At 37.7% G+C, this 24,551-nt stretch overlaps 1 protein-coding gene and 1 non-coding gene across 2 annotated transcripts in view; one reads left to right on the top strand and one right to left on the bottom strand.

The window, feature by feature from the left end:
- LOC117300759 (G-protein coupled receptor GRL101-like) overlaps positions 1 to 24,551 on the top strand; it is a 72,290-nt gene that overhangs the window by 32,385 nt on the left and 15,354 nt on the right. The window contains exons 3-16 of the mRNA XM_033784543.1: positions 5,799 to 5,966; positions 7,541 to 7,651; positions 9,576 to 9,692; positions 11,583 to 11,705; positions 13,188 to 13,400; positions 14,027 to 14,152; positions 15,507 to 15,608; positions 16,107 to 16,229; positions 16,836 to 16,970; positions 17,737 to 17,868; positions 18,463 to 18,588; positions 20,060 to 20,180; positions 22,591 to 22,668; positions 24,216 to 24,287. Coding sequence (XP_033640434.1) covers positions 5,799 to 5,966; positions 7,541 to 7,651; positions 9,576 to 9,692; positions 11,583 to 11,705; positions 13,188 to 13,400; positions 14,027 to 14,152; positions 15,507 to 15,608; positions 16,107 to 16,229; positions 16,836 to 16,970; positions 17,737 to 17,868; positions 18,463 to 18,588; positions 20,060 to 20,180; positions 22,591 to 22,668; positions 24,216 to 24,287 — 1,747 coding nt within the window. The remainder of the gene's footprint in view (positions 1 to 5,798; positions 5,967 to 7,540; positions 7,652 to 9,575; positions 9,693 to 11,582; positions 11,706 to 13,187; positions 13,401 to 14,026; positions 14,153 to 15,506; positions 15,609 to 16,106; positions 16,230 to 16,835; positions 16,971 to 17,736; positions 17,869 to 18,462; positions 18,589 to 20,059; positions 20,181 to 22,590; positions 22,669 to 24,215; positions 24,288 to 24,551) is intronic.
- On the bottom strand, positions 13,606 to 13,678 carry Trnan-auu. The gene has a single exon. It is a non-coding gene; the product is annotated as a tRNA-Asn (tRNA).

Raw genomic sequence — 24,551 nt, 5'->3', positions numbered from 1 at the left:
TTCATGGCACCCGTTCATGGAAATGTCTGAACAATAATTATACGAAGAACAGCAGACATACTGTTCGAAACGTCCAGACCACACCGGCTCGTTTCAGAGCCAACACTTTTCCAAAAACGAAATTTTATGCCAGTTTATATTTTGTAATTTCCCCCCACTCACATGAGGACCCCATCTTTTATAAAATTGCACCAAATCAAAATTCCCTTGCTCCTTTTTACCGCAAGACAGTAAGGAAAATGCTACTTGTTCGGACTAAACAAAAGAAGAAAAGTGACCATTAATCAACACCAATACACTCAATCAGCCTACAATCCTTGTTTTCTTCGAAAAAAACATCTAAAGTGACGCAAAGTGATTAACGTTTTGTCATATTTTGCCCGGGGCACCCGAGCTATAAAGTTTCGTGATTCTGAAGTCCAGTTTCAATGTTGACATTTTGAATCTCCCTAAGGTATTCCTTGGTTGCCTTGTCCTGCTTCGTTATGCTCCATAAAGGAAAGGCACGACAGTGTTCATAACGAACTGTGACATTCATATAATCTAAAAGTTAAAGACACTGGACACTATTGGTAATTGTCAAAGACCCGGCATAAAGTAAAAAACCTGTGGAAATTTGAGCTCGATTGGTCGTCGGAGTTGCGAGAAAACTATGAAAGAAAAAACACACCCTTGTCACACGAAGTTGTGTGCTTTCTGATGCTTGATTTCGAGACCTCAAAATTCTAAACTTGAGGTCTCGAAATCAAATTTGTGGAAAATTGCTTATTTTCTTGAAAACAACATCACTTCAGAGGGAGCCGTTTCTCACAATGTTTTATACTATCAACCTCTCCCCATTTACTCGTTACCAAGTGAGGTTTTAGCTGATAATTATTTTTAGTAATTACCAATAGTGTCCACTGCCTTTAAAGCGCTGGAGACTATTGGTGATTACTCAAAATAAGTGTCGGCATAAAAACTTACTTGGTAACGAGTAATTGAGAGCTGTTGATAGTATAACACATTGTGAGAAACGGCTCCCTCTGAAATCCCCCGTATAGTTTTCAAAAAAGAAGTAATTTTCCACTGTTTTTAAATTTGATTTCTAGACCTCAGAATTAGGGGTCGAAATCAAGCACCTGAAAACAGTCACAACTTCGTGTGGCAAGGGTGTTTTTTCTTCTGTTATTATCTCGCAACTTCGACGACCAATTGAGTTCAAATTTTCACAGGTTTGTTATTTTGTGCATAAAATATTGAGCAAGTGAGAAGACTGGTCTTTGACAGTTATTACTAAAGGTGTCCAGCGTCTTTAAAAGGGCTTTAGGCCTTGTTTTTTTTTTTTTTTTGCGTGAGAAATTACCTAACTTCAGAAGACCTCCCCCCTTTCGGAAAGAAAAAAAACAACAACTGTGAAATAAAATCCTGCTAATTGGCCGTAAGGAATGTAATTAGAGAATCCCCGGAGAGGGGACGACCTTACTACAGCAGAAAACACAAATATGAGTTTTTGTGTCCATGGGTTTGTAGACATTATTGAGAGCAGGGAAATTGGACCCGTGTGTATTGACAGGGTTGCACCCCCGGGACTGACTTAACAAGGTAACTGCGATTTGAAGATAACCCTGGAATTCGCTGTTGCAGTAAAAAATATAGTTTCGTACTAGTTTCCACTGGGGTGTGAAACTGGGTAATAATGGCAAAACAAATTAACAAAGTTGCGAGAATACCAAACTCCTTTGTAGGGAAGAGTAGAGGACTTCTCTTTGTTGAAATTTGTTGTTTTCATAATAATACAAATAGTAGGGTCTATATAAAAAAAAATTATGACAGGCAAAGTAGTTTGCTGTTTTGATGTTGGGCCTTCGACATTTACGTAAGTTTGTGTGAAGCAATGTCGTCTTTGCTGTTCCGATATTTGATATTAAGACGTAATATCGTTTAATAGAAAACTGTTTATTTCGACCGTCAATTAAACTTTAAGATCAAGGAGACGATTTATATATTGACATTGTTCTATTATTATTTTTATTGTGTTGGTTGATGTCTATTAGACAATAACATTTTCATTAAAAAAAATTCAATTTAGTTATATCTGACCTGTAATTTCCCTCATCTTCCGTCCTTGCATGTTAGTTTAAAGTCAAACTATTCGTTTTCATATCAGTCATTGTGTTTTTTATCGGGCGATCGGCATTATTATTTGTGCTGTTCTTTTTTGGCACTGTATCAACGTTTCTGAAAAGTACGTTCTTTTGAAATAATCTGTCCCCGCCAAACTGCTCATTTTATTAAACCTTCACAAGCGCAGATTTCTATATATTTTAAATCTCCTGACAATAAAAAAAAAAGAAAAAAAAAAGACAATATAACAAACCTGTGAAAATTTGAACTGAACTGATCGTCGAAGTTGCGAGATAAACCACCCTTGTCACACGAAGTTGGGTGCTTTCAGATAAATTGCTTGATTTCTGGACCTCACAATCTAATTCTGAGGTCTCAAAATCAAATTTGTCGAGTTACTTCATTCTCGAAAACTACTTTACTTCAGAGGGAGCAGTTTCTCACAATGTGTTCAACAGCTCTCCATTGCTTGTTACCAAGTAAGATTTTATGCTAACAAATATTTTGAGTAAATTACCAATAGTGTTTAGTGCCTTTAAACGCGTCAAGCATCTAATAAATTGCCAATTTGAATAACGAAACTCACACAAGTTGCTGTCGCACTTCTGACCTATCCAGTCTGTCTTCCCCCACCCTCTTCACAACACACAAAAGGTTAATCTAATTCGAATCCATGCCTGGGATATACAGTTGTTATTTCAGTCGAAACATTTTCTCCTTCTATACACCCCCTCGTGCATGCTCCGTTGGTTTGGGGCATTCTGTCTCAGTCTCACCATAAAAACCATCTCCGGTTCGTGTGCTTTCTACAGTTTATTTTCCATGAAGTCTGCCTCCTAGCAGAGATAGGGGTTTACCCGCGGCAGAGATAAAGATGGGTCTTTTTTCTTCTTCCACTAAGAAAACCATTCTTCAGCCGTTCATCTCTCTAGACAATCGGGCTGGTTTTTTAAGCGTGTTTGCCGAACAAAAAGCAGATGATATGATCAGTGCTCCCCTGGGCGCCGTAGTCAGGGTTTTCCTTTTTTTTATTTTTTTTTATTTTTTTAATATTATTCGTGAGTGATGAGATGGCTCAAATATCAAAACAGTAACTAGACGGGATGAGGGTTTTGGGTGGCCAGAGGGTGCTGGATTATTAGTTTCAGACACAGATGCTTGGTAAATAGCCTGGAAATATATGACACTGTATTGATTGGTAGTAGAGATCATAATGGTGTTACACATGACTATGTTGTTTAGGCCGTGCCAAGCTAGAGACATTGTCACTGACGGGTTGAAAGTATAGGCATATATGGATGGATGTTGACCGAAATTCCCTGAAGTGGTTGCTAATCTGGGAAATCTTGTTTTGGTACTTTATTATTGTTGGTGTGGAAATGTCATCATCGCGTTCTGATGTGCAAAGTCATGTGTGATAAGTTAAAAGATACTCTCTCTTGCTATGATTATTAATAATATACTAATAACGAAATTTAGGCATAACATTTGGAAAATTCTGGCACAGCAAGAACAAAATAAAATGGACAGAGAAAGCAAAACCACTTGGTATAGAGTTGGTACTTTTCTCAGATCGGTGTATTCTGATTAAGGGAATCAATGTGTGGTGAAGAGGTTTTCAACTAGTGGTTTAATCCCAACGAGGCCTGGTTCTTGATAAATTTACCGAGACAAGTTGAGCTAAATTTTCAAGAACCAGGCCTCGGCGGGTTTAAACCACTAGTTGAAAACCGATTCAACACACTTTGGCTCCCATTCATAATACCTTTTCGGTCAAAAACATCAACACTTTTTGGTCAAAAAGTAAAATAAATGCAAAAATTATAATTGTTCAATGATTTCTTTCAACACAACACCCCTCCAGCTATGAAATGGTAAAGCCCTCTGCCGCCCTCGAGTAAACAACTCCTTATAAGGGAATGCTAGCTGTGCGCGTCGCGCGTCGCGTGATGTGGCATAACTGTTTCAGCAGTTGCTCTCGACCAATAGGAATGAAGAAACTGTCTTATGAGAACAGGTGCAAGCTCGCGTGTCACGCCCGTGTTTCAACACTTTTTGCTGGTCATAAACAAAGGTTTAACACACCCACGTGACGCGCTCTCCACCAATAGGAATAGCGAAACTGTCTGAGGTATTTATGAATACTGATTAGTTTTCCTGCGTGGAAATAAGCCACTCCAGATTTGTTTGTGATATCTAAAAAACGCTACCACCTTTTGAAAATGAAATTTTCACAGGTTGATGCATTGTATTATCTACATCTTATAGTACTAATGATCGAACGGTTCCAAAAACCAAAGGTTTACTTTGCATTTAAACAATGATATTGGTCTAAGCACTGATTTGGTGTAGGCTTGGCCCTATACTACCAGTGCATGGCTTTAAATAATGAAGTGCGCTGTTATGGTTGGAAAGTGTTACACCTAAATCACATCCATCAAAAATCGAAACTTATAACCAATATCTAAACAACCCACTGATGTCAACGCTCTAATTCCCAGTTATTACAGGGCCCTTGGCAATCATCGAAGGAAATAATAGCACAGCCTAGCTCAATTAAGACCAATGCATCAAGTTTGCAGCAAACATTCAAGTGTTACTAATCTGCCCAAGAAGAAATCACAACTATATCAAATGTTCCACTAAGCCTTCCACTGAACTGCACATCGCCACCGCGCGTCCTTTGCACTAAATCCCAACGGCTGTTTTCAAAGACGCTTCATCGCCACGTGGAGAGGTGTAATTACAGATAATTTCTGACAGTCTAATAAGCAGCTAGCTATAACACCGCTTGGGGTTACTGTTAACCAACTGCTATCAAATAACTGCTCCCCCCCTAAAACCCTTGCAGCGTGAAAATGGGGTCTTAACAGGATCAGTGTATGCTGGTGATTCGATTGGGTGTTAAAGGTGGAGGGTGGTTGCGCTGTGTGTGCCAGAAACAGCTAATTTGTGACACTTTTTTGTTGTGCTAGCTCAACAAGAATCACAGCTTGCAAGCTGCGCTCTTGAACTTATTGTGTCAAACTTATATTAAGTCTGCGCTGATTTTGAAAGTATAACAACTTTTACTTGAAACTACTTAGTACATTGTTAAACCTAGGTGTTCGGTTTAGTTTATAACAAGTTTTGCTATGAATTATTTTTTTTATAAGTTTTTATGCTAAAACTAATGTAGATGGAGGTTTTGTGCATATTTACAATCAGTAATGTTTTTAAAAACTAGTGAAAAAAGTGTGTTTGTTTTTTGGGACAGTTTAAAAATGTTTACTATAAATTGGTTAGTATTTTAGTTATACATAATTTTAAAACAATTGAAGAAAAAGGTGTTCGTTTTTGGAAAACAAATGTTTATGTAAATTGTTTATATTTAAGTTTAATACCATGTTAAAACTCATGCACTCATGCAACAAATTATTTTTTTCTTTTAATACTTTGAATTTGCTTCATTGCATTTTTTTGTCTGGTTCCCATTTGTTATGTTTGGTTTTTTTTTTTGGTTTTTTTATGAGGTTGGTTTGTATTGTTTTAATTAATACCCACAAGTGTGAAAATCCTGTTCGACAAAGTTCACTGGTAAAGTATCCATAGTGCGAAAAGCGCAACAACTATCCCATTTTGTTTATTGTGCTGCTTTAATACAAACGCCAAACTAAATCTCGCTGTTAAATTTGTTTTTTTTGACCAAACAGGCTGTGCTGTGCAAACAGATGGGAGGCTACGCTATAAAGACGAGACAACTTCTTGCGAAAACGAAGACGATTTTGAATGTGAGCAAGGCATATGCATCGATCAAAGTCTCACGTGCAACTTGGCCTACGACTGCGAGTCTATGGCGGATGAGACAGTGCAACTATGTGGTGAGAAATTGTTTTGTAGTGAAACCCTTTAGAAAAAGCATCCTATGTTTCGCTTAAAAGGAAGGTACACGTTTGGTAGTTACTCAAAACAAATATTAACTTAAAAACTGACTTGGTAAAAGCATTGGAGAGCTGTTGATAGTATAAAACATAGTGGGAAACAAAATTACTCCCTCGGAAGTAACGTAGTTTTTGAGTAAGAGGTCATTTCTCAGTAAAATAAAAAAGACTTCTAGCTAGAAGTCTTTTATTCCTATCTGAAAGCACACAAATTCGTCCGACAAGGGTGTTTTTTCTTTCATAATTTTCTCGCAACTTCGATGAACGATTGAGCCCAAATTTCCACAGGCTTGTTATTTTATGCTTATGATGGGATACACCAAGTGAGAAGACTGGTCTTTGACAGTTCCCAAACGTGTACCTTCCCTTCAATCTTTGCTGTGCTTGTTGAAGCCCTTTCTTTTAGAGATAATATTATTATTATTATTATTATTTATTCGGCCAAGATTTCAACAAACAGTACAACATACAATATTACCGTACTAAAGAAATATAACAGTAAAAGAAACAACGAATGTAAACTTATGACACCTAGAACAATTGTAAACCAATGATTGAATGAGACAGAGCACTGGCAATCAAGCAAGACAATTATAAAAACAGACAGGACAAGCCCATTCTAAGATGGCCAGGATTAATAAAAGTGAACCTAACCACTGTGACTCGAAAGCCTATCAATCCAATCTTAAAATAGGAATAGAATATTTAACAAACATTTAAAAACAGTAAAGTTAAACTTTGGAAAATATAATAAATATTAAGAACAAAATAAATATGTATATGTTAAGAAAAACCTATTTATATGTAGCAAGATTATTTGGAAGTGCACATTTGAGTTTAAAAAAGCTGACCTAAAAACAATGAACAAATGAGGAAATAAAAATATAGAAATTAAGAAAAGGGCTAATCTTTATCAACAGATAAATTAAAAACTATTTGGAAAAAAAAAAAGTTATAATGATACTAAAGGGGTGCACTGTTGGTTTAGGTTTATGTCTATACATACAAATTTACCCAATAGACCTTTCCATTGTTGATGAAACAAACTGCGCTGGTTGACATAGAGACAGCCCAATGAAAGCAAAACGTTCAGTGTTAACAGATGTTCTAACCAAATTCAACGTTTATTGCAAACCTTCAATGAAGTAAAATATCTCTCATGATTGGTTGCTTTGTATCCAACAAATTCAACCTTTTGTATGGATATTTGTGTGACATTGTTACAAACTGTGGCCATCTGTTTTGGTTTTGCATTGATGGCTTTCCATAGTTTTCCACCCGAGAAGACCCTTTAGTTGAACCTGAAAGAGTTCATTTTCCTTGGGTTGTGCCAGCCATTGTGCAAAAAGCGCCAACCTCTACCCCGTAGTAGGCAGTGAATTCGGATGTACCTTTGTCCAAGATTTGGCAGAAAAAAGGGTACTCCTGCCTCTCAAATTTCATTTTGCTGCTAAGAAACGATGCTTATTGTGCTGTAGCTATTTTTATGACTTGTGTTTGTGAATGATTTTCAGGATGTCCAAACCCAGGAGAGTTCCGATGTCAGAATTCGTGCATCCCGTTGGAGAATCGCTGCAATGGAGACTGTGACTGCGACGGGGAATGCTCTGATGAAGTCCTATGTGGTATGTGTCCATTTCTTAAAGGGCAGGCTGTTTCGTCATGATCAAAGAAGGACCCAATTTCATAGCCTGCTAATACCCGCCGAATTTGCGTTTACAATCCCCATTCTGCAAGAGTAAAACTTCTGCGCTAGCTGTGTAAACGAAGAATGTCTATATTACTTGGGGTGCGCACGAAAACGAGCACAAATTCCCTGCTTGACCTGTGAAATTCGTGGCATAAGGGCAGAATTCCATATTTCCATCTGCGCAGATTCTTTTCTTATGGTCAGCAGAGCCATGAAATTAGGCCCAGGCCTGTGGAACTATGCACTTCCGCCCACTAAGTGCATGCGCACGCCCTCTCTACCTATTGTATAGAGAGTGCACATGCGATTGCAGTAAGTAGGAGAGATAATTCCATACACAACCACGGGCCCGCTTTAATAGTAACGAAAGGGTCCCTTTAACTTCTAATCTGAATGTAGTATAATTTTGTCCATAAACTGCTCGTTGCCACAGATGTCGATTAACTACAATTACCCCTCGTTTTACAAGATTGCTGGGACTGGACAAATGACTAATTCTTAACAAAGAAACACAAAGCAGAAATGAGATTCTGGACTTCAGAATGTACTCTTAATAAAGCTGAACCTGGGACTGGTCAAATTAACTCTTTTTAACAGGAACATTAATGAAGAGTACAGTTTAACAGTGAAACACAAAGCAGAAATATTTTTTCCAACTGCTCTTCACCACAGTCCTCTATTAACTGCAGTTAATATCATTATAACAAGAATACTGGAACTGGCCAAATTACCTCTTCATTTATACAGGAATATTGTTGTAAGAGTAAAGCTTTAACAAGGAAACACTAAGCAGATATGAGATAAGCAGAACCTCTTTTTAACAGTGCTGTTTATTACAAGGGTTGCGACTGTACCATGCCACTGGTCATTGCCTTGGTGCCATTTAAATACTCCAGTCGAAATTTACAATTTCTTCATAGGGTGCATTTTACTAGGGAGAAAATGCTTTGTATCCTTGCTCTTTTAAAATGTACAGGGCTGCTGTATATCAAAATTGTTAAAGGGGAATCGTTAAGAGGGGTGAGTGAACTGCTCATAAGGTAGCATGGGGCCACTCAGAACTGGTTTAATGCATGAGAGGGCCCCCTGAGAACGTTAGGTTCCAGACTCTCTGGCGTTCTTCACTGGCACTTCAACAAACTATGGACATCCATTAATGAACATTAAGCCATTGAAAAAAGGCAGAATCTCAAAGTATGCTCATTTTGTTGTAAATATACCAGCGCAGGAATATTCCAACTGTGTGTTTAGCTTGAAACAACAGTGGGTGCACATGTTATGTGTTTTAAAAGGTGATGTAGATTAATTTTTTTAATAGTCAAAGAAGTGGGCGAGACATAATTAAAGAAGACAAATAATCAATATTTAAATAAAGATAATAAGTTGTAATGGATACAGAGCAAACATACCTGGGGGCATTTAACTAGGAGCCAAAAAGGCTTGTTTTGAAATGCCTGCTGACAAACACAAAACGAAAGAAGTTACAACAAAAACAAAAGCAACAAACAAACTAAAGTTTACAATTTAACTCAAAAAGCATAAAACCATGAATTATTTGATAAGATGAGAAGACTATAACGCTTATTTTTTGAACTAAGTGGAGTGAAATTGAGAAGAAATAACTAACTGGTGAGTTGTGTCTACAACACAGCAAATTTAAAAACCTGCAGAATGTAAAATGTTTCAGAACCTTTAATCCGACAAGTTCTGACAAATTATGGAAGCATTTTATTACAAATAACATTCTTGCACCTCCCGAGTCCTTCCTCCCATCCAGTAGAGGTGTGGGAATATTTTTTTCTGGCCGGCCCACGATCTTCACTTAACTGTGTGTACCTCCATCCCTTCCTTTTATTCAGCCAGCTTTGAGTGCTTGGAAGGATTTGTCAAGTGCGACAACCACTTATGTGTGTCCAAGTTCGACTGGTGCAACTTCTATGACAACTGTGGAGACGGATCAGATGAAGCTCTGTGTGGTTCGTAGCCATTTTGTTTCCTATGTCGTTTAAAGGCTCTTCCTAACTTTGGATTAATCTTAGGACGAGTTAAGTTGCGTAACCGTAGATGTTGGGATGCATTGAACCTATCCTAAGTTAGGATGGGTTACTCGTCTTAACTTGAGATAGGATTAATCCTAGCAATTTGTGAAATCGGCTGCTGGACACGTTTGATAATTGTCAAAGCCCAGGCACTTGGTGTATCCCAACATATGTATAAAATAACAAATCAGTGAAAGTTTTTACTCAATATTTCATCAAAGTTTCAAGAAAATAATGAAAGGAAAAACACCCTCGCTACACAAATTGATATGTTTTCAGTTGTCTGAGTAAAGGCTTTAGGCCTGATGTCGTTCTCGAGATTCAAATATTTAAGTGAGATATTACCTCTTTCTCAAAAACTCAAAAACATGCATCTGAGGAGGTCATTTCTAACAATTAAGTTATACTACCAACAGCTCTCCCCTGCTCATTACCAAGTTACTTTTTATGCTAACAATTATTTTGAGTAATTGCCAAACGTGTCCAGTACCAATAGATGAATGTTACCAAAGCGGGTTTAGAAGGGCAATTTACTTGGACCTCTATAGACCGTGCACGGTCATGCAGGTATTCAAACATTTGTGTGACCACGTTGGTCCCTCATTGCTTTAATGTGTGATGGAAATGAACTCGCGCACTTAAACGGGTCGGGATGCTCAAATACCGCAGGCAAGACTTGCACACTCAACTGGTGGCATAATGGAAAACATTGAGCCCTGCTATAGACCTTTATCATGGTGTTGCCATTTTGATTTTCAAATCTCTTCAATCTGCTGCATATAAATCATTTTCCTTAGCCGCTCAAGGACTGTGGAACCATCTTCACATCACCATACCCACCTCAAATTCACTGCCTATTTTCAAGACAGCACTTAAAAAACGTATTTTTCCTTAGTTTCTGTTTATTTCTTTTTTGTTAATTCATTGTATTATTTGCATTGCTATTGTTTGTCTAAAGCTCTGTGGTATAAATGAAATGGCGGAATATAAAAACACTTTGTATTGTATTGAATTTCTCAAACAACCAAATTAAGAATTATGAGAAAAGCCTCCCTCACGCGGGAGCGATTTAGCAAACACACAAAAATTCACCATGCAATATCTCAAAACCCATATTTTAAATAAGTTGTTGCTTTCAGAACCACCCCCCAACTCATTTAGAGATTATTATATAACACCCAAGCAGATCCTTGCCATTTGATTGGAGGATTGTCCGTCACGTGATAGCAAATAAAAGTACCAATACACGCTGAGTCACTCACCGTGCTTTTTCGTTCCATCCGAAAAGTACCATTGCACGCTGCCAGCGTGCAATGGTACTTTTCGGATGGAACGAAAAAGCTGAGTAAAAACATCGCTGCGTGCGCGTGTCGTAACGCAGCAGTGTTACTGCAAGGCATATTAGTAAAATTACTAGCATTCGGCTTCTACAATTAAAAATTGTAGGCCTACGCTTTGTTTGTTTTGAAAGTTGTATCTTTCAATCAAAATGACAAAGATCTACTTGGATGTTATATAAAACAAATAATGAATGTTTTTCATTCGTGCAATGGTGCGAAAATGTTCATTCGTTGAAAGCTGGAATGTTCCATTCAACTCGGCTCCGCCTCGTTGAATAGAACATTCCATCTTTCAACTCATGAACATATTCGCACCATTGCACTCATAAACATTCATTATGTGTATATTATTACATGGTCTTACTGCAAACCTTACTGTATTGTTGTTATTATATGTATTACATTTACTTATGTGTTCGTTTGTATAGATCTATCTTGTTGTTATTGCTAATTATTTTTTGGGCATAACCTATTGTGTAATGTACAGACAGGAGACAATGTTGGGCGACGGAGTTTACCTGTGACAACCAAGAATGTCTCAATTCCTTCTATGTTTGCGACGGGGTTGAAGACTGCCTGGATGGGAGCGATGAAAAGCAATGTTCTGAAAGTTAGTATAAATGGACCAATCCATTAAGCCCCGCCCCATTACGTATTGACCAATCACAACCGATTGCGCAACCAAAAGTCCGACAAATTAAGGTCTGACTTGCGTGGGCGTTGTCTTGGCGCGCGCGGCAGAGTTGTGCGGAATGACATTGGAAGGGTTCTTGCTCACACGTGCCCCGTGGGCAGAGCCTAATGGATCGGTCTATTGCAACATCACAATTGGGTGTGCACCTCACTAAATAAGCTCCCATAGCATACAGTGCAAAATGCTAAATGTACAAAAATACATGAGTAATACCTGGAAGTCTCACAGCTTTTTACAGAAAGGGGGAAATTATTCATTGACTCTTAAACTTGTATCCTCTGCTCAATTTGTTTTCGGGAGTCCCTGGGCTCGTCAAGTTATTCCCCCAAGTCAAAACATCCCTAAACCAGTGTAATTTTCCAAACGTTCCAGCATCAATCTTGGAAAAATTTCCCTACACCTCTCAGCAAATAGGACCAATTGTCTAGGGCCTATATTGTCATCCAAAATGCATCAAGTTGGAAGTCAACAACCCCCAGGTCACAATTTGGCACAATTTGTACACTGAAACCTATTTTTGGAGCTCTCAAAACTGCCTTTATTTAGCGTGCGCACCCTTAGTCTCTGAAGCCACAGTTCTGGCTATTATCAGTATATGGCGCCACCTACAGTTTGTTAACAAAAAACTACACAACTCTGACTTGACTTAGTGTTAACAGCGTTCACTTTAAAGTGCTTTTTACAAGTAGAACCATGGTAGAACCAAGTTATTCCCAAAAACTTATAAGCTTCAGCCAAAAGTTTTGATTGGCAGTGGAGAGGTATTGGAAACCTCAGAACCTAGCACAGGCTGCCAGCAATCTGGAAGCCTGCTGCAAGAACAGATGGCTCCACTTTATCAGAGGGTAGGGCTGTATGTCTGTACAATTTTGAAAAGAGTGAAAACATTTTTTAGCCCCACAACCCCAAAAATGCCTAACTCTGACCCGACTTAAGCCCGGTTCATACTTCTTGCAAATTTTGATGTGAGTTTGAGGTCACAACTCTGTTTCTGCAGCGATATTTGCAAGAGAGTTGAGCACAACTCAACTGCTGTGAATTATTCATTGCGAATATGAGATGTCAACATTCGTATCGCATTCGCAGGAAGTATGAACCGGGCTTTAGTGTTAACAGAGCTCACTTTTAAAGTGCTTTTTTTACCAGTTGGGGAGGTAGTACTTTCTGCTCTTCAAGTACAAGCCAGGCTTCTGATGGATTATACCCAATCCTACATCCGTATGGACTGTAAAAGGGGGTAACCCTGTTTAGGCCTAACGGCCCCTTAGAAAGAAAATTTGATTGTAGCCCACACCTTGAGGTGGCCTTCAGGCCTTGTGTGTTTGGTGACTTGCATATTAAAAAAAAAGTGATTTCCACAGACTCCTAACATCATTCCTCCACATTTGACCCACACAGGTGACTTTGCGGACTGCGGCGACGGTACGCGAGTCCACCGGCATAACTTCTGCGATGGTCACCCAGACTGTGTCAACAACGAAGCAGATGAAGTGGGATGCAATTGCACTGATGTAACGCAATTCAAGTGCAACATAGGCAAATGCATACCCAGCGCTAATGTTTGCAACAAAATGTGCGACTGTTTGGACTGTGAAGACGAGTTGGACTGCGGTAAGCACAAACTTAAAAAACAACAACAAAAACAAAAAAATCCCCAAAACCCAATGATATTATCATCATCATAAATAATTGAAATACAGATAAAAAAAGAATTTAATTAGACTAAAAGTAAACACTTGTTTAACGCATCTTTTAATTTTGACACAGTGAGGTGCATGTGTTGTTACTCAAATGAAATAGGGGTTGAAAAAAGAATTGACTAGAGTGGGATTCGAACCAACGACCTCCGGATTAATGTGCCGGCGCTCTACCAACTGAGCTATCTAGCCCTATATTGGCAGTGTCCCAATTTTGTCAATATCTTTGTTCGGGGGTGCCAGTCAGAAGTCATACAACCGTTAACTGCCGTATAGCCAGGGATCACACCCAAATTACGATACAACCTGGGAAGTGGCAGCTAGGGGATCACCTTAAGGGGATGCGGCTTTTTGTTTCAGATATCAATATAAACCACAAGGGAAACTGACTGGGTAAATTTGTAAATGATTTTTGGGGTTGAACAAAGAATTGACTAGAGTGGGATTCGAACCAACTGCCGGCGCTCTACCAACCATTCTATTTCTCCTATTATTATTTTTGTTAAACATAATGCAAATAATATGATTTCTTTTGTGCAGAGGACTGCAATCTAGAGGATCATATATACTGTCCGTTCGAAAAAAAGCCACCGACGTGTCTGAACAAAAAATTCATTTGTAACGGTGTTTTTGACTGTGAGTGGCCTGCTGACGAGGTTGGATGCCGTGAGTATTCTTGAATTAAAGAATTTTGATACCTTTGTAGATCAAGTTTTTGCTCATGACATGAATACCTACTCACTGTCAAAGAAGATGTATGTAATATAATTACCTGTATAAGTTGCAGCTTCATTTTAGTCGTCAGTTTTTTTGAGAAAAAAAAGTTAAAATCACAGTGCAATGTTTTCAGGAAAGTCGTTTAAATCATTCCTTTGGCAGGCTGATCAAGAAATTGTGTAAAATGGACTTTATGCCGGATTCTTTTAAGGAGAATGTACGAGAAAGTGTAGATTCGTGGATAGAATGTACGAACCGAGTCACAAAATTTTTGAGAATATTGTAAAGTGCTTGCAACATTATCAAGTACAACGTTTTTATTAAAATTATGTTGTTTATTAAAGTAAATTGTTTAACTGACAAAAATGGTTTGGGGGCATTGAAATGTAACCTGTTTTCAGCTGAGTTTTTCACCTGATGTTATGTTTGATGTTATTTTTGGAAAGCCAGTCATTTTCAAGTTGAACTAAAACTTCAGTTTGTACCCTCAACTGTAGATTCGTGATGAATCTACAGTTGAGTGTAGAGTAAAAATAGTCTACACTTTCAACAAAAGTGTCGTCACAGAAATAGTTTAATGGTTATTTGCACCACTGTTCAGAACCACTTAAATACCAAAGATGGACTTTTCAATTTTATACACAGTTTACCAGGGCCGAATTTCAAACAGCTTTTTGCGCAGAAAATACTGCCGGACAATTTGCCTTGCAAAGCAAATATTGAGTGGGGCACCAGCCACCCAATGCATGCTTAATTTAATTCTGGCTGGTAACCCGGTTCTGCTATGAGCAAAACCGTTATGTGTATATAGCAAAGTTTTGTGCTTACAAGCTTTATCAAATTAGGCCCAGATATTGTAGCTCCTCCACCTTTAAAAGTTTCAAATCCAACTTTCTGTATGTTATTAATTTTGCTTTTTACCCATACATCGATGTGTGTTAGCACTGTATATTTAGTACTTTCCCGAGTCCTGTGAAAAAAATATCACAGGCATATTACTCTGGTGGGATTCGAACCATGACCCTTGCAATACCAACTAGACTACTGGGACTGCCTGTAGCTACTGGGCAATCTCGGTAGTCTAGTTGGTAAGACACTGCTCTAGAATTGCAAAGTCATGGGTTGGAATCCCACCCGATTAATATGCCTGTAATATTTGTGCACAGGACGCGGGAAAGTACTGAGTATACAGTGCTAGCACACATCGGTGTATGGTTAAAAAACAAAATTAATATTCTTTATCCCCGATGCAAATTTAACATCTACATGTATTATGTATCTTTATGTTCTCTGAAACACATAGCTGGTTCTGGTGCCCCAATGGATTGTAGAGTTACCTGTGGTGAAGGGGACGGACGCTGCCTGTCAGTTCTCCGGTCAGTTCTTGAGGAACAAAACATGTGCAGTAAGTACAAATGTCATCAACTATTTTACAACATTGTTTGTTCCTTTGTTCATTCACCATAGATCTTGTAATTTCGCAGGTTCAATGTTTTTTCATTTTTTTTTTTTTTGGGGGGGGGATTGGAGTATTTTAATTAATTACCAATTAACTGTTTATGCTAACAATTATTTTGAGTAGTTACCAATAGTGTCCATCAATTTGAGAGGTTAAGACTCTCCGTTATCTACTTGTTTAAAAAATGGGGGAAAAATGGTGCCTTTAACAGTATTGTTAAGTTTGTTTGTTGGTTGGTGCATTTGTTTGTTCGTTTGGTCACCATAGATCTTGTAGTTTGGCAGGTTCGATGAGAGCTATTTTAAGTGTCGTCATCATGGGTCATCATGTCAGTAGCACCGTTGGGGTTTGAAGATTTTGCATTCCATGTGTTATAGTCTGGATGATTCCACACACTAATCAGTTAGATTAAACACGTTTCTTTGATACTATATTTTATACTAGTGTCGCCACCAGATGAGTGTCAACCGCATGAGTCTCGATGCAAGAACGGTGACTGCTTCAATTATACCTTCAGATGTGATGGAGTTGGAGATTGCTATGACGGATCAGATGAGGAAAACTGTGGTGAGGATTGATCATTAATTTGCAAGGAAAAAAATCAAAGTGGGGGGGGGGGGACGTAAATTGATCTCATAGTTACAAGGAAGGTGCGGGGGAATCTTTTGCCTAGATTAGGTTTAATTAGGCCTAGACTAGTCCTAAGTTAGGCCTAGATTAGGTTTAAGGCCTTTAAAGGCACTGGGTTGGATTTCACAAAGAGTTAGGACAAGTCTTATCTCGAGTTAGGACCAGTTACTCGTCCTAACTTAGGACTATCCATGCAATTTGTATATCTTCTAGGACTAGTCCTAAGTTAGGACTAGTCCTAACGTTTGTAAAATCGACCCCAGGACACACTTGGTAATTGTCAACATATGCATAAAATAACAAATCTGTGAAAAATTGGACTCAATAAGTCATAGAAGTTATATTAAGTCAAATTCAATTCAAAAATTTCAATCATAAATTACTTCTTTCTCAAAAACTACGTTACGTCAGAGGGAGCCGTTTCTCACAATGTTTAATACTATCCATTGCTTGTTACCAAGTAAGTTTTTATGCTTTCAATTGTTTTCAGTTATTACTGTGTTCAGTGCCTTTAACGATGGTTTCTATTTGTATTCCTCACAGAGTCGTTTGAATGTCCAGAAGACAAGCGAAAGTGTGCAGGAGGTATTTGCATTTGGGAGAACCGGTGGTGTGATTTTACACCGGACTGTTATTATTACAAGGGGAGACCAGACTTATCAGATGAGAACAATTGCAGTAAGTATTTTCATGTGTATTCTGATTGTAAGTTTAATTTAATCCTTCATTAAAGTTTAAGGCTGGCTCCAGTGTCAAATTCATGATCTATGTGCATGGGGTCTCCTCAAACCTCACTTGATTCTACTCCCTCATGCAAAGTTTAAAATCACACTTAACATTTTGTCATTCTCTTACAGGAATGAATAGTGCATTCGCACAAAGTTTTAGTTCGTTTGCACTATTGCAAAGCAGAGGTTTTTCTTTCTTTCTCAGTTAGTTTTTTTTCTTCGTTTAGGTATATAAATAGGCCAACTTCTCTCACACTCTTCAGTCTTCTGACGATGACCAGAGCAAGCTAGTCAAAACTTTGAGAACAATTAAAAACTCACTCCGTGGTAGTGAAGTTAATAACGAGATGTTCCCTCCATCCACGAAAGCAAAAGTTGCATTCCTGGTTTATTTTCTACATTCCGACCCAGGTAGTAGTTAAAAAGTAGGACAGTCCTTTTCAGAACAGAGAAGTCTCCCGAATTCCAAAAAAATTTGACTGGTAGAATATAAAGCAAGACAAGTTCTCAAAAACATAATCTACCTGGCAAGTAGATACACACATGGTTATTATAATTTGTGTTTATTCATTGATTGTATGACAGCGCTTTGTAACTTTTGTGAAAAGCACTTTGTAAATATTAATTAATATTATCATTATTACCACAAATCAAATATGCACTAATTGTTCTTATTTTTGGCAAGTGATTTCATACAGTTTCCCCTTATGTTTTAGCCCACAGAGCGTGCAACGAAGACGAATTCCGCTGCAAAAATGGACAATGTATTCAAGCCTGGCGACGCTGTTTCGCTGATGTGGATGACCATAAATATGGATGTGTGGATCAATCACATCTTAAGAATTGCCGTAAGCAGTTATAAAAATTATAATAATAATTATATTTTGTAGTTATTGATCGCTAATATCAAGTTATCTCTAGGCGCTTCACAAAGTATATTAAACAATCTCACAAGTCAATTAAATTAATTACAATAGACTAAATTGTCTTATTCTAAGATTAACACAACCTAGATAATTATATGCTCTATACACATATTAAAAAGAAATAAATTGTGATTCAATAACTTGACGACAATACTTATTCTTATCTTTGTGAAAACAGCGGTTAGCTTGGTAGGATTCGAACCTGCAACCTTGTGATTGCAAGTCCTGCAGTCTAACCACAACCATAATGAATGGACTAAAGAAAATAAAAAATAACCCCTGGCCTCAATTGCATAAAGCCTGTAAGCACAAAAACTTGCCAAGCAAAGAAAAGTATATTGCTTAACAGAAACAGGTTACCGGCCAAAATTACTTTAAGTTTACATTCTTGTGACTGGTGCCCCACTCAGTTTTTGCTTAGCAAAGAAATTTGTCAAGCAGTATTGCCTGCTAAACAGCTTTATGAAATTTAGCAAAAATAAAATTGTTGGATTTGCTTGTTTGTTGACATTGCAGGTGATTTTGAGTGTTTGAATGGGGCTGTCAAGTGTACTCGATCCCACTGTATACCAGAGACGTTGATCTGTGACCGGAAGATTGACTGCATTGAGTCATGGTCAGATGAAGCATTGGCCGCATGCTGTGAGTTTTAAGATACAGGTTTTTTCTTTGTTTGGTGATAGTTTTGTTTATAATATGTGACAGGCTCTACAAAAATGAGTCGCTTGTCGCACAACCCACTTTCCAGTACAGGGCTGTTGAGTGATGGAAGGGTGAACAAAAATGATTTTTAATTTTTAATTTTAATGTGGTTTTATGCTTCAAATTTTCTTCAATAAAAACTCTCTTTTTGATTGATAAAGGTAAATAAAACCTGTTCTTTTTTATCATCCCTTGGACATCAATAGTTGATGTTTTTATTAAACAGGCTGTTTCCACAGTATGGGTTATTTTCAGATTATGGCATAATCTTTTATTCAAAAGGTCATAACTTTTGAACCAACCATCACACGAGTGTGTAAGATATGTCAGAATGAAGCCTGTGGTATACTCTTTACAGCCGTGTATAAAACCCAATAAGTTAATTTCCCCCCTTGTGACCCATTTTCACATATTGTAGTTCTTAAAAAAAATTATTTATGCACATTTCAACAGAAATTATCTCTGCCCTTATAATAACAAATAAAAAAAACTGGTATTTAACCTTACACACCGATGTGTGTTAGCACTGTATACTCGGTACTTTCTTGAGTTGTGCTAGAATGTAGGATTTGAACTGCCTCTAGCTAGTTGGTAAGACACTGCTCTAGAAAAGACCGATCCATTAAGCTCTGCCCTATTGCGTATTGATCAATCACAACGCAACGAAGGTCCGACATATAAGGTCCGACATGCGTGCGCGTATGCTTGGCGCGCGCGGCAGATTGTGCAGAAAGGCATTGGAGAGGCTCACGTGTTCTTGCTCAGGAAAGTACTGAGTATACAGCGCTATACACACATCGATGTATAAGGTTTAAACAAAAATTGATACAACTATATTATTCCCGGGGCTCTTCTACCAAAAGAAATAAACGTAGGGCATACAGAACGTTTAAAAGGAATTTCGAGATAGAGCCATACCTAAGTTATTTGTACAATCCTCAATTATCGTCACTGCTTAACAAGGTTTAGGTGCTCAGCACATGAATTACAAGTTGAGGTTGGGAGATATACTGGTGTAGAATTTAAGGATCGTATATGTATGCACTGCTTAGAAGATGTTGAAACGAAATTCATTTCATTTGTTTTTGCCCAATGTTTACTGCATTGGGAAAGAATATTTTTTGTACGATACCATTGGTCAAAGATACACCGATTTTAGTATCTGATAATGACAAGGTTATTTTCCTTATGAGTTCTCAGAAAACCATTATGAATTGTGTTGCGAAGTACATATTTTCTGCTTTTATGTTAAAGGAGACCAAAACATAATTTAATATTTTGTTCTTGCTAACCTCTCCTTCTTTGTTATATTATAAGTTTAAATTTTGTTAACCCAGGATATGGGGTTTGTTCCGTTTTTGGAATAAAATTTGATTACAATACAATACAATTGTTACCATGTTCCAAACAGTTCAGGAGTGCTCTGCTGATGGATGCAACTGCTCCGGACACATCCAGAACTGTGAAAACTTAAACTTGAACAGTATTCTACTTGATCCTGATCATTATGACGTTAAGGGTAAAACATACTTGTGAGTATGACGTTTACATTCTTAAAGGCAGAATATACTTCAGAGTATCAAAGATCATTATCGTTGGTATCTATTTGTCAAAGATCACTGTCCTCACTAGATGTATCCAAGCAAATTCATTAAATATCAAACCTGTGATAATTTGAGCTGAATTGGTCACTAAAGTTGCAAGAAAACCATAGAATAACAAGTACATACTTGTTTGCTTTCAGACGCCAGAGAAAGGCTTCACAAAACTTTGGGCTTAATTGGTCATCGAGTTTGATGTCCAATCATGCCCAAATTTTTGCAGGTTTTTTATTTGATGCATATGTGAAGTTGCAAGAAAAGCAAAAAAGCAAAAACACTCATGCTGCTTAAAATTGTGTGCTTTCAGATGCCAGAGAAAAACTTCATGCTTGAGGCCTTTCTCAGAATCAAATTTTCGGTTGAAAAAATGTCCTCTTTCTCAAAAAAACACATGACTTCAAAGAAAGGTTTTATCAACAGCTTGCCAGTGCTCTTTACCAAGTAATTTTTATGGTCATTAACTTGTGTAGCAATTAAAAAAAAGTACAACCTGCCATGAAGCAAATCATTAATCCAAGTATTCATATAATTTTATCATCATCAAGAGAGAGCTATCCATAGTTCTGGTGCTTAAGACAATTTGATAATTACGCAGCATTGATATGAATAATGCAGAAACGAGAAGATCGCCATTTCCACCCAATTATTTCTTGATTGTTAATTTCTATTTGATGTATTTTGTTTTAAACATATTTGATGTTGGCATGTGCAATTCAGTTTTTTAACTGCGAGACATATGTTTTAATAAACCATTTTTAAATCGCATTGAAATGAATATGAAAGCTCACCGTTGGTAGGCATAAACTGTACGGAGACAGATCAGTATGTAATGACAGCTAGGGGATTGTGTGCTTTCAGATTGTCAAGATATTCCTCAGTTTTACTTACTAGCGTTGCCTAATATCTGGACATGTGTGTCTATTAATATACACTGTTCTTCTTGCAACAACGAAAGGAAATAAACTAGACAATTCAATTCAATTTCACAGTATTGTTTTTTACAATTCTTCGCACATTATTATTTACAATCATTTATATTTACAAACATTCTTAGTATCAAATTCAGTTGAGTCTTCACTAGTATATGTACAATTTCACGACTGCTTTTCAGTGAAGACTCATTCAGTTCAGTTGGTCAATACTTTCAAGTCGTCACAATTTTATGTACAATCACGATATAATTATCAGTTGAGGACTTCCAACCAGTTCAGTGGCTACAGTAACAATAATAATAATAATAATAAATTTAATAATAATAAGACTTGTAATGCGCACGTATCCACCCTGCTGGGTGTTCAAGGCGCAGGAACCCTACAGTAAGCCTGCTAGAAAACACTTCATGCCTGAAGCCTTTCTAAGATTTCAAGAGTTCTCCAGTGCGCTTTACTGGAGTATGTTTTCATGGTCATTAACTTGTGGACAAATAACCAAAAGTACACCTGGCTTTCAGCCCTGCATTGATATCTGTAAACTCAGTAAATACAACCATCTCCACTTTCAGTAAATTAAATGAAACTCAGTTGATAAAACATGCAGTCTATCCTCATTATCAAGAGCACTGTTTATAAAGAGTTTTTGCTTTATAAAGATGACATTCTGAAGCCTAGAGTCTCATTTCTACTTTGTGTTTTATTGTTAAGCTGTACTCTTACAACAATGTTCCTGTAATGAAGAGGTTATTTGGCCATTACCAGTTATCTTGTTATAACGACAGTCGACTGCATCCTCACTAAATACACTGCAAAAACTCCAAGAGGGAAAGAAGATGGGCAGAGTACATATTTGAAAATATAAAGTCCATGGGTTATTTCAAAGCCAACACTCCCTCAACAGAGAATTATTACATGGTTGTACTTGCAAGTTTACTATTGTTTTTAGTTAATTCTTACGTTATTATTTGCCGACATACGATTCCGTTTTACTTATAGGCAGTGGACACTATTGGTAGTTACTCAAAATAAATATTAGCATAAAACCTTTCTTGGTGACAAGTAATGGGGAAAGGTTGGTGGTATAAAACATTGTGCGAAACAGCTCCCTCTGAAGTGCCATAGTTTTCGAGGCAGGAGTAATTTTCCACGAATTTGATTTCGAGACCTCAAGTTTAGAACTTGAGGTCTCGAAATCAACCATCTAAACGCACACAACTTCGTGTGACTATAGGGTGTTTTCTTCTTTCATTATTGTCTCGCAACTTTGATGACTGATTGAGCTCAAATTTTCACAGGTTTGTTATTTTATGCATTTGTTGAGATACACCAACTGTGAAGGCCAGTCTTTGACAATTACCAATAGTGTCCACTGTCTTTATGAAGCTTTTTTTCTTTTCACTAACTTGTAGTTACCTGGCTGGCAACCATTTAAGTTTTCTACTGGAGAATGAAACAGCATTGGCGGGAGTGAGAGGAATCATCTATCTGTAAGTGTTACTTCACTTTATTGATCATGTTGTGGCCGAACCAATCAGTGTAACGGACTGGTGTTCTGCAAGCTCTGGCTACATTAGCCCTATTGACCCATTTCACCTGACGTCATCAGCAGAAAAATCGTGAATGCGCCATACTGGTGGGCAATTTCACTGTGCGTTTTTATATTGACTCTATTCTGCGCGTTATGCAGTGAATGTGTGCATTTTAGGCGACGCGGCGTTAATACACGTAAACCTAACTGCCCACCAACATGGTGAGCATGGCATTGGTCACCGCGTGTGATACGCGTGCAAGGGGTCAATATAGGACTCTTCCTCTGTACACAGATACAGAGTCCTATCTACATGTATTAAGGCCCGTTTCTGGGGCGGAAAAATTTCAAAGCTTTATAACTCAAATCTTACCTGCAACAAGCCACTAATTTAAACAAATTCACATTCTATGGCGGCATACATTTTTCTGCGGTGGGTTTTGGTCCTCATATATTCCTCACAAACCCGTCATTTTCGTGAAATAATGCAGCTCCCAACGTTAACAAAATTCCTGTTTTGATCGTTTTCTCACAGTGTGGTCTGTTGCCCTGCATTTACAGAGTTGCATAGTACACATTCATTTTAAGTAACCATGTTTAACTGCAGAAAGGTGCAGATCTGTGCACAATCAGTGTATGGGTTCGAATCCCAGTCATGACACTTGGCGTATCCATTCTGCCGTGTCTTCATTGATAGGATTTTAGGGGATGTACTTCCTGTACAAGAGCAAAAGAGTGTGTTCAAATATGGGAACATTTGGAGGGGGGGGGGACACAACCCCTGCCACATACCTGGCATGGTATATGACAGCTATGCTTAAAGACAGCTATGACAGCTATGCTTATAGATATATATATATATATATCGAAGTCTTATATAGCGCACGTATCTACCAAACAAGGTCCTCAAGGCGCTGAGTATATACAAACTTTCAGAAAGATAGGTTATTTCAGTGATGAATTCTGAGACCCAATTATTTAGCACCTTATAAGGGTTTACAAGGTGCTACGGCGCATTAAGCAGCCACAACCAGGAACACCGGGGCGAACCCCTACTCTTTTCGATAAGTGCACTGGGTTCTTTTACATGCGTTACACAACACATGGGACCAACGGCTTTACGTCCCATCCGAAGGACGAAGCAATGGTTAAGTGTCTTGCTCAAGGACACAGTGTCACGGCTGGGGACAGCTATGCTTAAAGACCAACAGGTTTAAGGATTCCTTTCTCTCTAGTGCAATTAAGCTTTTTACCAGTAGATGGTCGATATAATTTGGTTCACTCTTTTTTGTTGTATTTTTTACATGCTCCCCACATCTTTATATCTTTATATTTGTATATATCTGTAAACTGTAACTTTGTTCTTGTTGTCTATTTTTGCTATGCCTTTCTTGTATAAATTGTATAGTCTCCTTTACACAGGGAAGACAAATTTCATGGTTACCAAAAGTGACCCATTATATTGATAAGATTTAAAACCACACCTTCTTTTCTTCTATTCTGCAGAGATCTATCGGATAATCAGATTTCATTTATTAACAGCGAGGCCTTGAAGAATGTACCGAATCTCCATTCATTGTAAGTTCATTGTTCAGTCATATTGATGGTTGTAGGAAAAGCGCAATGAACAGGGGTAGTAATGGTGCTAGGCACTTCAATAATATTTTGATTAATGACGTTTTTGATTGGAAATTGCTTTTTTTGCCGTTAACGGTGGTGTGCTCCTGAGAATTTCAGTTGACCAGAAATCCAACTATGGGTAATCGTGATTGTAAACTATCCTGAAAATGATAGCATTCAAAACTTTGCCATGGTTGGCCTATTTATAAATGATTGACATAC

Source organism: Asterias rubens, chromosome 16, assembly GCF_902459465.1.
Source record: "Asterias rubens chromosome 16, eAstRub1.3, whole genome shotgun sequence".
NCBI classification, from domain to species: Eukaryota; Metazoa; Echinodermata; class Asteroidea; order Forcipulatida; family Asteriidae; genus Asterias; species Asterias rubens.
The sequence above is the reverse complement of the archived record's forward strand: the minus strand, read 5'-3'. Positions and strand labels throughout refer to the sequence as shown.